Source organism: Delphinapterus leucas, chromosome 21 (genome assembly GCF_059928025.1).
Source record: "Delphinapterus leucas isolate spDelLeu-1000000601 "Yukka" chromosome 21, BTC_Dleu_Yukka2, whole genome shotgun sequence".
Taxonomy (NCBI): domain Eukaryota; kingdom Metazoa; phylum Chordata; class Mammalia; order Artiodactyla; family Monodontidae; genus Delphinapterus; species Delphinapterus leucas.
Genome location: NC_143149.1, coordinates 32,536,654 through 32,553,186, shown reverse-complemented (window position 1 = coordinate 32,553,186; position 16,533 = coordinate 32,536,654). Strand labels below are relative to the sequence as shown.

General features: G+C 37.7%; 1 protein-coding gene across 2 annotated transcripts in view; it reads left to right on the top strand.

The window, feature by feature from the left end:
- Positions 1–16,533, top strand: part of KAT6A (lysine acetyltransferase 6A) — a 110,266-nt gene that overhangs the window by 84,787 nt on the left and 8,946 nt on the right. For both annotated transcript variants that reach the window (XM_022571308.3, XM_022571307.3), the window contains exons 10-15: positions 6,206–6,347; positions 7,841–8,002; positions 9,016–9,109; positions 11,579–11,810; positions 12,505–12,751; positions 14,154–14,771. In XM_022571308.3, the coding sequence (XP_022427016.1) occupies positions 6,206–6,347; positions 7,841–8,002; positions 9,016–9,109; positions 11,579–11,810; positions 12,505–12,751; positions 14,154–14,771 (1,495 nt within the window). The remainder of the gene's footprint in view (positions 1–6,205; positions 6,348–7,840; positions 8,003–9,015; positions 9,110–11,578; positions 11,811–12,504; positions 12,752–14,153; positions 14,772–16,533) is intronic.

The following is a 16,533-nucleotide window of genomic DNA, read 5'->3' as shown; positions in this document are numbered from 1 at the left end:
ATAAAGTAAGAGGCTTTTAAAATACAAAGGATCATAAGAGACTATGACAAACAACTGTACGCCAGTCAAATGGACAACCTAGAAAAAATGGAAAAATTCCTAGAAATTTAGAATCTCCCAAGGCTGAAGCAGGAAGAAATAGAAGATATGAACAGACCAATTCCCAGTAATGAAATTGAATCAGTAATAAAACAACTCCCAATAAACAAAACCCTAAGACCAGATGGCATTATAGATGAATTCTACCAAACATATAGTGAAGAGTTAACACCTGTCCTTCTCAAACGATTCCAAAAAACTGCAGAGGAAAGAATGCTTCTGAACTCATTCTATGAGGCCAGCATCACCCTGATACCAAAACCAGATAAAAATAACCACAAGAAAAGAAAATTACAGGCCAATATCACTGATGAACATAGATACAAAAATCCTCAACAAAATACTAGCAAACCAAATACAACAGTACATTAAAATGATCATAAACAATTGTAAGCAGTAATCAAGTGAGATTTATCCCAGGGATTCAGAGATTTTTCAGTATCTGCAAATCAGTCAGTGTGATATATACCACATTAGCAAATTGAAGAAGAAAAACGATATAATCATCTCAGTAGATGCATAAAAAGCTTTTGACAAAATTCAACATCCATTTATGATAAAAACTCTCCAGAAAGTGGGCATAGAAGGAACATACCTCAACATAATAAAGGCCATATATGATAAGCCCACAGCTAATTTCATACTCAGTTATGGAAAGCCAAAAGCATTTCCTCTCAGATCAGGAACAAGACAGGGGTGCCCACTCACCACTTCTATTCAACATAGTGTTGGAAGTCCAAGCTGCAGCAGTCAGACAAGCAAAAGAAATAAAAGGAATCTCGATTGGAAAGGAAGAAATAAAACTGTCACTGTTTGCAGATAACATGATACTATACATAGAAAATCCTAAAGATGCCACAAAAAACTTCTAGAGCTCATCAATGAATTTGGTAAAGTTGCAGGATACAAAATTTGTTGCGTTTCTGTACACTAACAGTGAACTATCAGAAAGAGAAATTAAGGAAACAATCCCATTTACCGTCGCATCAAAAAGAATAAAATACCTAGGAATAAACCTACCTAAGGAGGTAAAAGACATGTACTCAGAAAACTATTAAGACATTGATGAAAGAAATTGAAGATGACACAAACAAATGGAAAGGTATATACTGTGTTCATGGATTAGAAGAATTATTATTGTTAAAAATGACCATATTACGCAAGGCAATCTACCGATTCAGTGCAGTCCCTATCAAATTACTAATGGCATTTTTCATAGAACTGGAACAAAAATTTTAATCTTTGTGTAGAAACACAAAAGATCCTGAATAGCTAAAACAATCTTGAGAAAGTAAAACAGAGCTGGAGGCATCATGCTCCCTGACTTCAGACTATACTACAAAGCCACAGTAATCAAAACAGTATGGTACTGGCACAGAAACAGACACACAGATCAGTGGAACAGGATAGAAAGCCCAGAAATAAACCCACACACTTATGGTCAATTAATCTATGACAAAGAAAGCAAGAATGTACAATGGGGAAAAGTCTCTTCAGTAAATGATGGTGGGATGACTGGACAGCTACATGCAACAGAATGAAATTAGACAATTTTCTTAAACCAGGTACAAAAGTAAACTCAAAATGGTTTAAAGACCTAAAGATAAGACCTGAAACCATAAAACTTCTAGAAGAAAATATAGGTGGAACACTCTTTGACATAAATCGCAGCAGTTTTTTGGGGGGATCTGTCTCCTAAAGCAAAGGAAGCAAAAGCAAAAATAAACAAATGGAACCTAATTAAACTTAAAAGCTTTTGCCCAGCAAAGGAAACCACTGACAAAATGAAAAGACAACCTACTACTGAATGGGAGAAAATACTTGCAAATGATATGACCAATAAGAGGTTAATATACAAAATATATAAACAGCTCATACAACTCAACATCAAACAAACAAAAAAAACCCCCAAAACCAGCTGATTAAAAAATGGGCAGAAGACCTGAATAGATATTTTTCCAAAGAAGACATGCAGATGGCCAACAGGCATGTGAAAAGATGCTCAACATTGTTGATCATTAGAGAGATGCAAATTAAAACCACAATGAGATATTACCTCACGCCTGTCAGAATGGCTGTCATCAAAAAAAATCTACAAATAACATGTTGGCGAGGATGTGGAGAATAGAGAACCATTGTACACTAGGTGGGAATTTAAATTGATGCAGTTACTGTGCAGAACAGTATGGAGGTTCCTCAAAAAACTAAAAATAGAACTACCATATGATCCAACAATTCCACTTCTGGGTATATATCCAAAGAAAACAAAAACATTAAAGGGAAAAGATATATGCACCTCAGTGTTCATAGCAGCATTGTTTACAATAGCGAAGACATAGAAGCAACCTAAGTGTCCATCAACAAATGAATGGATAAAGAAGATGTTATGTATATATAACATCTTCTTTATCTGTGTATGTGGTGTGTATCTGTATATATGTACATATGACAAAGGAATACCACTCAGCCATAAAAAGGAACGAAATAATGCCATTTGCAGCAACATGGATGGACTTGGAGGGTATTATGGTTAGTAAATAAGTCAGACAAAGAAAAATACTATATGATATCACTTATGTGTGGAATCTAAAAAATAAACTAGTGGATGTAACAAAAAAGAAATAGACACACAGACACAGGGAACAAACTAGTGGTTACCAGTGGGGAGAGGGAAGGGGGAGGGGCAAGGTAGTGGTGCAGATGAAGAGGTGCAAACTACTATGTATAAAATAAATAAGCTAAAATGACATATTTTACAGCACAGGGAACATAGCCAATATTTTAATAATAACTATAAATGGAGTATAACTCAAAAATTGTGAATCACTATGTTGTACACCTGGGACTTATTGTTCATCAGCCATACTTCAATAAAAAAAAAGAAAGAAAAATAAGTAGGAGGCTTTAAAAATGTTTTCAGCAGGAACTGATTTAGAATAAACTAGATCATATTATGCTTGCTTCTGTTTTATTAGTTTTCACATAATAAGGCCCAGTGAAGTTTTTAAAAAAATAATCAATAAAATGCCATACATCTTGCTATTCCAAGTAAACAGCTTGAAGTTGGCATTTGTCATTATTGTAACCTGGAAAAGTCACTGGTTCTTTCTCTCTTCCCTTCTCCTCCCTCCTCTCCCCCCTTCCCTTCCCCCTCCTCCTCTCTTCTCTTCCTTCCCTCCCTCCCTCCATCTCTCTGTCTCTTTCTTTCTTATTTCAAAAAGCTCAGAATTTTGTTTAGGTTTTTTAGATTCACATTTGTAGGAAATATTTATTTGTAATATTTAGCTGTCACACTGAACCTATACTCAAGGATTCTTCTCTGTCTTCATGTTGTAACAAGTTAAAATTGGTCGTTGAGAATTTATTTATTTATTTTATTAAAGTATAGTTGGTTTACAATATTGTATTAGTTTCAGGTGTACAGCAAAGTGATTCTGTTATATATATTTATATATATTATAAATAATTTGATATATATTATTTTCCATTATATCAATAGATTATTACAAGATAATGAATATAGTTCCCTGTGCTACACAGTAGATTCTTGTTGCTTATCTATTTTATGTATAGTTTATATCTGTTAATCCCATACTCCTAATTTATCCCTTCCGCCCTCCCTTTCCCCTTCGGTAACCATAAGTTTGTTTTCTGTGTTTGTGAATCTGTTTCTGTTTTGTATGTAGATTCATTTGTATTCGTTTTTAGCCTCCACATATAAGTGATACCATAAAGTGTTTGTCTTTCCCTGTCTGACTTCACTTAGTATGATATTCTCTAGGTCCATGCATGTTGCTGCAGATGACAATAGTTCGTTCTTCTTCATGGCTGAGTAATATTCCATTGTATGTATACGGGTGTATATGTACCACATCTTCTGTTGATGTGCGCTTGGGTTGCTTGCATGTCTGGGCTATTGTAAATAGTGCTGCTATGAACATTGAGGTTCATGTATCTTTTCAAAGAGTTTTTCTCTTTTCTAGATATAGCCCATTGAGAATTTAGAACAGGTAAAGAATAGGTAAGTAGTAGAGTAGTTGCAGGGAGGAGGATGCCATTAAGTACATTTATAGGGAGAACCTCATTCTTCCACCTTCCTTTGAAGAAGAAATCGTTCAAAATCCAAGATATTCAGGAAGACAGGCTGGCAGTTGTGGGTCATCTTTGAGACTCAGTTAATACCATTAGTGCCCACATTAGATGATGAAGTATACAACTGGGGCCATTTCATTTTGAGTTTTTTTTAGTTTTGGTGGTAAAGAAGGAAAAAGCTATTTATCCTGCTGTCGTTCCTTCTCTGAGTAGTTTGAGGCAACGTGCAAAGGAAATAAGCAGAGTGGCCTAGGAAGCCTTTCTTTTCTGTGCTCTTGGCGCCTGCTGCTTTTATTTGTAATGTCAGTCATTATTTGTTTCACTCAGTACTTTATTTTGGAATGGCTTATTTTTGTACTAATGATATAATTTCGGGTTGTTTGAGTTTGACTAATATTAGACATTATTTTTGTGTTACATATTGTAGACATTTAGAAATATTATATACCACAGCAGTTCCATGGAAGCTTTTAGTGTGCTGAATGGCAGTTTTAAAAATAAGATGTGGGATTGTAGAGAAGGAATTAATACACATTGTGAATCCCCAAGGGAGAAGAAAAAATTAATCACATGCCTTTTCCCACTTTACTTGAGCATGAAACACTTAAATGTATACAGAGCTAGTGTTCCATAATACACCTGGGAAAGGCTTTAGTTGAATGTTAGATGTTTTCAGATAAATATGCTTCAAAAGCTGCTTCTAAAGCAGAACTTGAAAAAATAGTTATGGTCTTCACACGTTAACAAAGTAAACATTTTTGTACATTAATCTACTTTTTCTTTAATTCCAGGTTAATCTTTTTAAAGCATAGCTATCTAAACTGATGGCAACTAAATTAATGAGGTTTTTTAAAAATTTCCTTCAGCCTCAGTACTTATTTATATGAGGGAAGATACCGTATTTTATTTGGATTATATTTTTTGTCATATCATCCAGTATTTTCACATATGCAGTTTTCATTGTAGGATCAGATCTTAGCTTACCAAGAGGCGTGCTTACCAGTTTTGGACACAGTTCAGGATGCAGGGAAGCTTCTGTGCTGAGGATACATGGGGTGTATATTTTATAATAGAGAGCCATTGGGGGTCTTCTCAATTCAGACTAAAATACATATAAAAGCCACTGGGTTTTAGCTTAGGTTATGTTCCTTCTGTTACTTTATGAACTGATCTCATCACTTTGTTGCCTAGCTCCTCATAAAAGGGACATTATAAGGAAGAAATCCTGTTAAACTACGGCTAAAATAGCAAGACTGTTGAATAAATATAAATGATATGACTATAACAGAGAATATGTGAATGAGTAAATTGAAATTTTATTTCACCTTGAAAAATAGACTTTTGAGTTGCAGGATTTAATGTGATATTTAACTAGAGAGGAAGCCAGAATTTCAGGGGTGGAAGGAAGGAGGTAGTGTAGTATGTCCTAACTTGAAAAAAACATACTATAATTTTATACTTAAAAAGATATACAAAATCTGCTTTTATAATACCTACTATATGTCCATCCTACTTAGCACTCTGTACCTAGTGTACCTAGCACAGGGGCCTGATAGTATTCAATAAATGTTCATTTTCTGAAATTAATGACTGAATGATCAAATAAAGGAAGAAAGAATATATAGCGTAACAAAATCTTCACTTATTGGTGTGTTCTCAAGGTAGACTTTACTTTTTACTTACTGGAGATTATCAAGGAGTAGAGAAGGTGAGATTTTCATATCTTTCCCGTGGGTAACTTAAAAAGACTGCAAAGTATTAGTCTAATAGGAAGAGCACTGAATTGGGTGAATTGATTCTCACCCCTGCCTTCTTGCCGTTAATTAGTTGGATCCTGTTATTCAACTTAGTTCTATCTTTAGTTTTTGTTTTTCCTTTTTTTCCTTTGGTTAATGGGGATAATGATACATTCTTTACCTTTTTACCTGGGTAGTAATGAGAATCAAAAAAGAATAGTGATGAAAGTTTAAAGTCTTTTATAAAGCCCTCTTATTTGTGTAATTATTTTTTACAGGCTGCCTAAGTTGTATCTCTGTGAATTCTGTCTAAAATATATGAAAAGTAGAACTATTCTACAGCAGCACATGAAGAAATGTGGTTGGTTCCATCCTCCTGCTAATGAGATTTATAGAAAGAATAACATTTCTGTCTTTGAGGTAAAGTAGAAGATGTTTAGTAGTTGTCTTCCTACCCATTTCAAATACAGTGCCACCTGTACTTTAATTGCACAACTTGATTTTTTTTTTGGAAATGTTATTTTACTGTTGTTCATTCACTGTTGAGTCAGTAATTCAGCTGTATGAGGGAGAAGCAGAATTAGGCCAATCTAAGTGGTACCCAGTTCACAAGCTTGATCTCTGAATAAACTATTCTGTATTTCATTGAATCAAAGACATCAGTTGTAATATATCTTATTTTATGTACCACTGAGAAGGTAAAGGTACTGCTAATTATGATCAAACTCCATTTGATTATTAAATGCCAACGGATTTTACTTACGTTTAGATGTGATAAGATTGTGTCTTGGAATCTATGAAATATGACACTTAAATGAAAAGATTTCTACTGCTCTATTTAAAGGAATATTGTGTAGAGGTATGTGTAATAGCTGTATATTGAATAAATCTTAATATATTTCCTGACTGCATCATGGTTGTATGACTTATGCTACATCTGTGATTCTGTGTTGTTAGTAGTGGTTTTTAATTTCTTGATCTCAGTTCTGTGGTTTAATTGCCAAGTATTAATTGAGTACCTGCCATGTGCTCAGTTCTGTTAATTACTATGATGATAGAATTTCAGATTGTCAGGAACTATTCCATCCCTCACTTTCTTCATCTTCCCAAAGCCTTTATTTTAGGTGAGGAATAGAGGAGCTCTTGACCTCGTGGGGAGGGAAAGGGTGTGGTGTACAATAAATTACTTAAATTGCTAAAGAAATTGCAGTCTTGAAATGTCAATGTCTTTGGGTCTGATATAGACAATTGTTGGCATTTTCATAAAAGAGCTGGCTTCAGCAGTGCCAAGAATTACAGGGGTATTGGGAGCATGTAGCCTAGTCCTCCTGATCTTGGCCAACCGGAGTCCAAGAAATAACCTCACTTGCCAGGTTGCTGCCTAGGGAACCTGCTTGGTGCTTCTGACAATAGATAATAATCCCTTGAGTAGCTTTATTTGGGGGAAATCTCATCATGGCAGTCAGATTACATTGCTTTTAGCTGCTGGCACAGATTAAACTATAGTTTTACCTTGCTTTACTTATATGTATTTTAGAAGAGGTTGCATTTAGATCTTTTGTTGAATTAAATACTTTAAAAAATAGATCAGATCAGCTTGCCATCTGAAGGATTCCTGTAGTCAATCTTGTTATAAAAGCAAAAAGTGCTGTTTTTAAAACTGGCCATCACCTCCTTGTCTAGACTTTTCATGCTTTGTTGAAGTGCAGTGTTTTATATATTTAGTTGTTTTAAAATAGCAGGCGCTGTACTCTGCCGTTTCAAGGGACCGCTTCCAGGTCCATTTTGTTCTGATAGCTGCCAGCTCCTCTTAGGCTGGACTGTGGGTACTCACAGGTGCTTGTTTCTGATGTGTGTTACTCTAGAACTAAAGAGACACCCTGCTGACCATTTTGTCTATTTTTTTCCTCTAGGTTGATGGGAATGTGAGTACCATTTATTGTCAGAACCTGTGTCTCTTGGCAAAATTGTTTCTTGACCACAAAACACTCTATTATGACGTGGAGCCATTTCTTTTTTATGTACTAACCCAGAATGATGTCAAGGGCTGCCACCTTGTTGGCTATTTTTCTAAAGTAAGTGTATCAGCTTAATTTTTTTTTGAATTCATATGGAAATCTGAAACAATCTTTGTTGGTTCTCACTAGGAGACACTACAGGATGCAGCACCTCTGGGTGCCATCTAGCTTTCTGGAAAGGGAAACGGAAGGAACGTTGAGAAACTTACCTGTTACCAGCAGGTGCCTAGTAATGTTCAACAGACTGTACTCTGCTGGGAACATAAACTGCTGCTTACCCAGAGGGAAAGCTTTACTATGATTTCTACTCCCATGGTGATGATAGATAGAACTCATGAAATAAACAGAGTCATTACCTCTCTGAGTTCTTTCTCATTTTAAATCTCTTCCTAATTTGCATTTTAGGCATAGAAGTAAGAATTTTTAGGAAGCCATTTTTATTAAAGGGTATTTTCTCTCCTTCAATTTTTCATTCTCTTGGGGAGAAAAAATAGTTTCTTTTGTAGTCAAACAATGTAAAAGATGTACTTTCATTTAAGCAAGCCCATGGTAAAATCTAAGTGTATAAAGATAGTTAAGTGAAAAGTCCTAGTTCTGTTATTAGGCTATTTCAGTAGTTAAATATAATTTTAAATATATTGCTTGATTTATAAAAGTGTATTTATTCCCACCCTATGTAGCACCAAAAAGGGAAATAAAGGAAACTTTGATGATGAATCGTCCCACTTCTAGGGTGCCACACTGACACCATTTGTAGCTTTGCAGATCCGTTGGGACTCGGATTCCTCTGCTCACCTCAGGCATTGACATACTGTTTTTGAGTTGCACATGGTGTTGGGTGGCGTCATTTCATTTTATATTTTTATTCTCCTGGTATGGTTGCTTTGTGGGTAATGGCAGTGACATAACCGTGTCCTTTCTCCTCCCAGAGGGGTGTTTTTTTCTTGATGTGCATTGCTATTCCCAAAGGACCAGGGCTGTGGTTTTGACTATTAGTATCTGTTTCTTAAAAATTAACATCAGTGTTTAGTCTTACCAGCCAAAAACTTGGCTTTTGTTTTCTCCACCAGGAAAAGCACTGCCAACAGAAGTACAACGTTTCCTGTATAATGATTCTTCCCCAGTACCAACGCAAGGGCTATGGCAGGTTTCTCATCGATTTCAGTAAGGATCATAGTAACATAATTGCTCATTGTCTCTTCCTGTGGAGAGTGTGTGTGTGTGTGTGTGTGTGTGTGTTTTTAAAGATTTGCAGATGATTTATTGGGTGCTTGTATCTTTTGTCATACTGCTGAGTGGAACTTTTTTTTATTCTTTAAAATTAAGGGTACTTTAATTAATTAATTTATTTATTTTTGGCTGTGTTGGGTCTTCGTTTCTGTGCAAGGGCTTTCCCTAGTTGTGGCAAGTGGGGGCCACTCTTCATCATGGTGCGCGGGCCTCTCACTGTCGTGGCCTCTCTTGTTGTGGAGCACAGGCTCCAGACGCGCAGGCTCAGTAGTTGTGGCTCACGGGCCTAGTTGCTCCGCGGCATGTGGGATCTTCCCAGACCAGGGCTCGAACCCGTGTCCCCTGCATTAGCAGGCAGATTCTCAACCACTGTGCCACCAGGGAAGCCCTGCTGAGTGGAACTTTAAAGCCTAAGGCCATGAACATTTTTTTTCTTTTGGTTGCATGTGAATATTTCCAAAATAGCTAATATTGGATATGAGCTTCTGTGTGATCTATAGCAAATAGTTTTAATTTGCAGTTATTAATTTACAACAGAACTTAGTTCTGTTTTATGCAGTTAATTCTCACAACAATATTAAAAACACTGTAAAACTACTGAAATTAGTACTAATAAAGAAGTGCAGCACCTGCCCTCTTTTGATTACCCAGTTATCTGAGAAAATGTGTGTGTGCATCGTTTTTTTAGTTACAGGCTCTATCTACCTCGTGGTTAAAAATATGCACCTTTAAAAATTTTAGAAGTAAATGATACAGTAAAAAATTTGAGTTAAAATTGAAAGCTAACAGTTCTTAAAAAAGGTTATTGTGGAACTTGCAATTTGTTGTTGTTGTTTTTATAAATTTATTTATTTATTTTTGGCTGTGTTGGGTCTTCGATGCTGCACGCAGGCTTTCTCCTAGTTGCAGTGAGCGGGGGCTACTCTTTGTTGCGGTGCGCGGGCTTCTCATTGCGGTGGCTTCTCTTTTTGCGGAGCATGGGCTCTAGGCGTGTGGGCTTCAGTAGTTGTGGCTCACGGGCTCTAGAGCGCAGGCTCAGTAGTTGTGGCACATGGGCTTAGTTGCTCTGTGGCATGTGGGATCTTCCCGGACCAGGGCTCAAACCTGTGTCCCCTGCATTGGCAGGCGGATTCTTAACCACTGCGCCACCAGGGAAGCCCTGCATTTTGTTTTATACATTGATAATCTTGCTTAGAAAGTAAATGTATGTTTGAGGTAAATTTTATACTGATTATAAAATAGTGGTATTCGAGGGCATATTTTCCCTCAGATAATTGGGCTAAAAATAATATTTAAAGGAATAATATTTAAATAAATAATAATATTTAAATAATATTTAAAGAAGTAATGGTTAAAACTGAGGATTTTGATACGGGAAATTCTTCTAAATATCAGCTGATTACATCACTGTATTCTCATGCAGACCAATGAAGCTTATTCTCCTTGGCCCTGGACTGTGTTCCTGACTATACTTTATTGGAAATATGTGCCGTTGGTTATTTTTTACATTTTCTTGGTGGTTTTTTTTCCGACTAATAGTAGAGGGTAAAACTCAGATTATTTCCTTTAATATCAGTATACTGTTTTGAAATAGGACTCATGATTGGACATGTATGCCATTAAGTAGCAAAGTTAGGGGAAAATATTTTATTATGCATTTATTAGTCATTTTTTTTGAGATATACAAATAATTGTATGATTACAGTATTTTTAATTATCAAACATTATTTTAATGTAATGTATTTTCCCACATTACCATTCTTAGACTGATTTCCCTTAGAATTTATGCCTTTCTTTTCCTGTTCTTGAGACTCACGCACTGGACAAGAGGACAAAGTAATACCACCACGCACAGTGACACTCGCACACTGACATTCTTGTTCACCAGAAATTAGGGTGATAGGTAATTGTGAGGAGAGCTTTGGTTGAAGTGAGAAATTGTCATCTAAATCATTCACAGAAGAACTGCAGTCTTCATAGATAGGGTTATGTAAAAACTAAAGGCGTTCTTTTGTATTGTGCAGTTCATGTAGATCTGTTGCCATCTAGTGGTCTAAATAAAACATGCAAGGGTGGTTTCCCCTCCTTGTACATTGAATAAAAAGCATTCTTGCCTATTAATGTGAAGTCCTGATTTTTAAGTTTGAATATTCTAAAAGTGTGATTTATATTAACTATAGACAAAGTAATGCTAACTTCATGTTCGGTGTGTACAAATTATGTAATCTTCCTGCAAATTTGTTTTCAAGTGATTTTGTAATTTTGTTCTTTTTCTTGAAGGAATTTACCTTTGAAATTATAGCGTATGATACTTGGATTGATTGTGGAAGAGGGGCTTGTTATTTTTGTAAACTGTCCTCTTTTAGGCTCTCTGACATATTTGTGATTTGGGGGTTTCTTTAGGTTATTTGTTATCAAAGCGTGAAGGCCAAGCAGGGTCTCCAGAGAAACCGTTATCCGATCTAGGTCGTCTTTCCTACATGGCTTATTGGAAAAGTGTAATATTGGAGTGCCTTTATCACCAAAACGACAAGCAAATCAGCATTAAGAAGTTAAGTAAGTTGACTGGAATCTGCCCTCAAGACATTACTTCCACACTCCACCACCTGCGAATGCTGGACTTCCGGAGTGACCAGTGAGTATCACATCCCTTTGTATAACCTTTGAAAGATAATTAGGTAGAAGGTTTTGGATCGGACAGCCAAATTGTCAATTAAAGGACATAAACTAATACAAATGGTGTACTTGGTGATACTGAGACATCATTTTCCTTTCTGTATTTTATACTATTGACCATATTTTTTTTAACAACTTTTTTTCTGGTCTTCCTTTTAACTTTTGTACCTAAGCTACTGAATCTTTTATTTTATTTATTGGGAGCTCCTTCACAATACAAGAGGTAACAACTGTAGAAATAGTGTCAAATAAAATACACCCTTGATTAATTTCCATACAAATGGGACAAAAGAAATACAGGTCAAAGGAAAGACAGCTTACCCTTTTCTAGTGTGGTTGAGAAAAGGTCACAAAGAAAGGAGGCATTTGGGCTAGAAAGATGGAGAGTAAAAGAGTACAGGAGAGTAGCAGAAGTTTCAGAGGTGGGAAATGTGAGAATGGGAAGTGGCTGAAACAACCTCATCCCTCACTCTAGTTGAGTGTGAAGTGTTTGTCCAGTTCATATTCTGAGCCATCTCAGTGGTGGTGCCTTCCCAGGGAGGCTTTTTATGAAGCATTTTTATCTCCAGGGCTTTCTGAGGGTGTAGCTCCATATTCATTGTTTGGTACTCCTTGTGCGTCGTTGATTGCTATAAACTTTTCTCTGGTTTCAGATTTGTGATTATCCGCCGGGAAAAACTGATCCAAGATCACATGGCAAAGCTTCAGCTGAATCTGCGGCCTGTGGATGTAGATCCAGAGTGTTTGCGCTGGACTCCTGTCATAGTCTCCAATTCAGTCGTCTCGGAGGAGGAGGAAGAGGAGGAGGAAGAGGAGGAGGAGGAAGAGGAGGAGGAGGAGGAGGAGGAGGAGGGAGAACAGGAAGAGCCTCAGAGCCAGGAAGGAGAATTAGAGCCGAGTGTAAGGGCACGAATGGTCCCTGTTGTTGATGATACAAGAGCATATTTTGGTTTTCATGAGTGTTTGTGATGTACCTATAATGATATCTTAAACCAACACCATAAATTCACATTAGAATTTCTGAGTTTATTTCAGTGATAGAAATTTCAGGAAGACTGGGTTTTGTTTACTTCTTTCTATATTTTTAAGCCTTGTATCGTTAGGAAACCTTCAAATTTGTTATGTTACTTATGAGTAAATATTTCTTATCACAGTGCCAATAAGCAGCTAAATTTGAAGCTGTATAGGAATTGAGGAATCTGAATTGAATCTAAATCTGACCATTGTTTAAAATAAAATGAAGATACATTTTCCTTAAAACATTAAGGAAATAAACAGATGCATGTTTTCTAATAGAGCACCAAATAGTTCAGTGTCTCTAGCCATTAAAAGGTTAATGAGGGACTGTACTCCATTACATCATTTTCAGTATTTTTCTTTATGTGATGTGTACTTGTCTCTGTTCTTTTCTTATTTATTTATTTATTTTTAATTTAATTTTTTTTTCGCGGTACGCGGGCCTCTCACTGTTGTGGCCCCTCCCGTTGCAGAGCACAGGCTCCAGACGCGCAGGTTCAGCGGCCGTGGCTCACGGGCCTAGCCGCTCCGCGGCATGTGAGATCTTCCCAGACCGGGGCACGAACCCGTGTTCCCTGCATCGGCAGGCGGACTCTCAACCACTGCGCCACCAGGGAAGCCCCTGTTCTTTTTTTTAAAGCAGTGCTTTTCATCCTTTAAAAATCTGTGTCCTCCTTTGATAAACATAAAGTTTCATACCCCTGTTTAGTGTAATTTTCAAAATAAAATATTCAGAATAAAATAAGTCAAAATAATTACAGAAATTTTCTTTCATTTTTTGAGCATCCTCTTTCTCTTGCCCATGCCTCAGAGTCCGTCTCCTCTGTTTATAAATTTGTTTCTGAGAAATTTCATAAACTATCTCATTTAACATTTACCAGATTATAAGAATAATAATATTCACTTTGTTTATTGAATATGGTATTGTATAGCAGTTAAGAGCGCTGACTCTTGGGTCAGACTGTCTGGGTTTATATCCCAGCTTCTTCATTTGCCATTCCATGACCTGGGGCAAGTTACTTACATTCTTTTGTGCCTCAGTTAACGTCATTTGTAAAATGGGGATATAATAATAATAATACTTCATGTAATTGGTGTGAATTATACCCATATAGTATTTAAAACAGTCCCTAACACATAAGAGATATTTGTTAGCCATTAAATAATAACTTTCTCTTTAAAGCTCTGTTTTCTTTTTTTATCTCAGTATTTAAAAGGTCAGAGTAGGAGATACAACCAAATAAGACTGAAAATTAACCAGCATGGTTTTATTTTCTAACATCAGGTGGGGAAGTCTGCATCTCGTGAGAAAAAAGAACAAGATTCTTATTCTTCAGTAGAAAGTGAAAAGAAACCAGAAGTTACAGCACCAGCCAGTTCTACGCGTTTGAACAAGCAGGTCCTTCCCCGTGACAGTCTTCCTGCCAATAATCAGCCATCTCGGAGAGGCCGCTGGAGGAGGAAGAACAGAAAAGCCCAGGAGCGCTTTGGTGATGAGGATTCAAAACTGCTTTTGGAAGAGACATCAGCTCCTCCGGAGCAGTATGGAGACTGTGAGGAAAAATCAGAAACCTGCCAAGAAGAGTACACGGAAGGCCAGGAGCAGTCGGCAGCCTCGCAGGAGCAGCCGAGCCAGGACGCGAAGCCAGATGGTCCCAAAAGAAGACCGAGTGAGGGGCTCGAGCTCTGGCGAGGACCGCTCAAGAAAAGCCCCGAGCCTCTGAAGTGTGGGCTGCCAGAAAGCCACGACAGGCTGCCCCGTCGCTACAGTGAAGGTCGCTACAGCGATGGGGACAGGGCCCTCCTGCGGGGCTGCAGCGAGAGCAGCGAGGAGGAGGGGGAGCCCGAGAGCCCGCGGTCCAGCTCGCCCCCGGTCCTCACCAAGCCCACGCTGAAGCGGAAGGTGGGGTCCGTCTCTGTGCTGTCCTGGAGTTAACCCATAGTGTGTTAGCCTTTCAGCTTCAAGCCTCAGTATGTTGCAGCATGTGATGTTCCCAGTGAGCATTTGAAACGTGCACATGACTTCTTTGGTTCGTGGGAGTTCACTTAGAAGTCATAAACTTATTTAAGGGCTGACAGACTGTTTTCAGCTTGCTAGTTTGATTTCAAAGTATGACTTTTCAGGGATTTAAAAAAAAACATACAGGGACTTCCCTGGTGGTCCAGTGGTTAAGACGCTGCGCTTCCACTGCAGGGGGCACGGGTTTGATCCGTGGTTGGGGAACTAAGATCCCGCATGCCACATAGTGTGGCCAAACACAAACAAACAAAACGTACAGATTAGAAATGTTTCTATTAGAAAAGGAGAGGAAACCACTACACAGTTCGATGGAAAGTGGGCGTAACGGTGCCCTGCATTGCGATGCTCGGAGTGAAGCCATTCTTCTCACCCCTGGTGGTACTGTCTCTCCTGTCCTCTGTCCTCCCTTCTCACTTTCCTCTCCAACCCTCCAGTGGTTTGACTTAACTTTGTTTTAAAAATATTTTCTAAACTATATTTCATCATCTTGCAGAGGTTGAATGATAGCCAGATCGTTAGTAAACGCTGTGTGATGATGACAATGAATTCTGTTAATCTGTATACCAGAAATCTCCCAGGCTATGGGGTGAACTTCAAACATTGCTGCAGACCAGCCAGACTGAAGTGTGTCAGCTCTGGATGAGCCATTCTGTGCTAGTGAGGTGACAGCTTTCATCCAGAACAATAAAATCATTCTTTTCCTTAGCAGAACCTTAAAAAAAAAAAAGAAGATAGGGCTGTTTATTAAAGAATGAGCTTTCCATTTTAGAAGAGTTTTAGATTTACAAATTTATTGCAAAGAAAGTACAAAGAGTTCCTATATTCCCCAGTTTCCCCTATTATTAACCTTTTACCTTGGTGTATGGTACATTTGTCACAGTGAACCAGTACTGATGCATTTTTAGCTAGAGTCCATACTTCATTCAGCTTTCCTCTGTTTTCCCTAATGTCCTCTCCTGCCCCAGCACACCACCTTACGTTTAGTCATCATGTCTCTTTAGGGCCCCTTCTTGTTGTTGACAGTTTCTCAGACTACTTGTTTTTGAAGGCCTTGCCAGGTTTGAGGAGTACTGGCTAGATTTTGTAGAACGCCCCTTATGATAGTAAAATGGGGTGATGGGCTTTGGGGAAGAAGGCCCCAGAGGTAAAGTGCCATTCTCATCACATCATATAAGGGTATCTGCCGTCAGTCCGCACCGATTACCAAATACAAGGGTATTTGCTGTCAGTGTGACTTCTCACTGTTCACGTTCACATTAACCCCGGTCGCCTGGCTCCAGGTAGCAGGTTTGTCAGGTTTCTCTACTGTAAAGTTACTCCTTTTTTCAAACTCTTTTCCATACTGTATTCTTTGGAAGGAAGTTACTGCCTACAGCCCACACTTAAGATACAGGGAGTTATGCTCTACTCCCTAAGAGCAGAATATCGTGTTAATTATTTGGAATTCTGTTTGGGGGATTTATCCATTTTCCCCCATCTATTTCTTGATTCAAGCATTTATTTATATCAGTATGGACTCATAGATATTTACTTTATACTTCAAGTTATAATGCAGTTCTACCATCTTACTAATTTGTTGCTCAAATTGTTCCAGCCTTGGCCATGAGGAACTCTTTCAGTTTTGCTCCTGTGTCTCTTCAACATA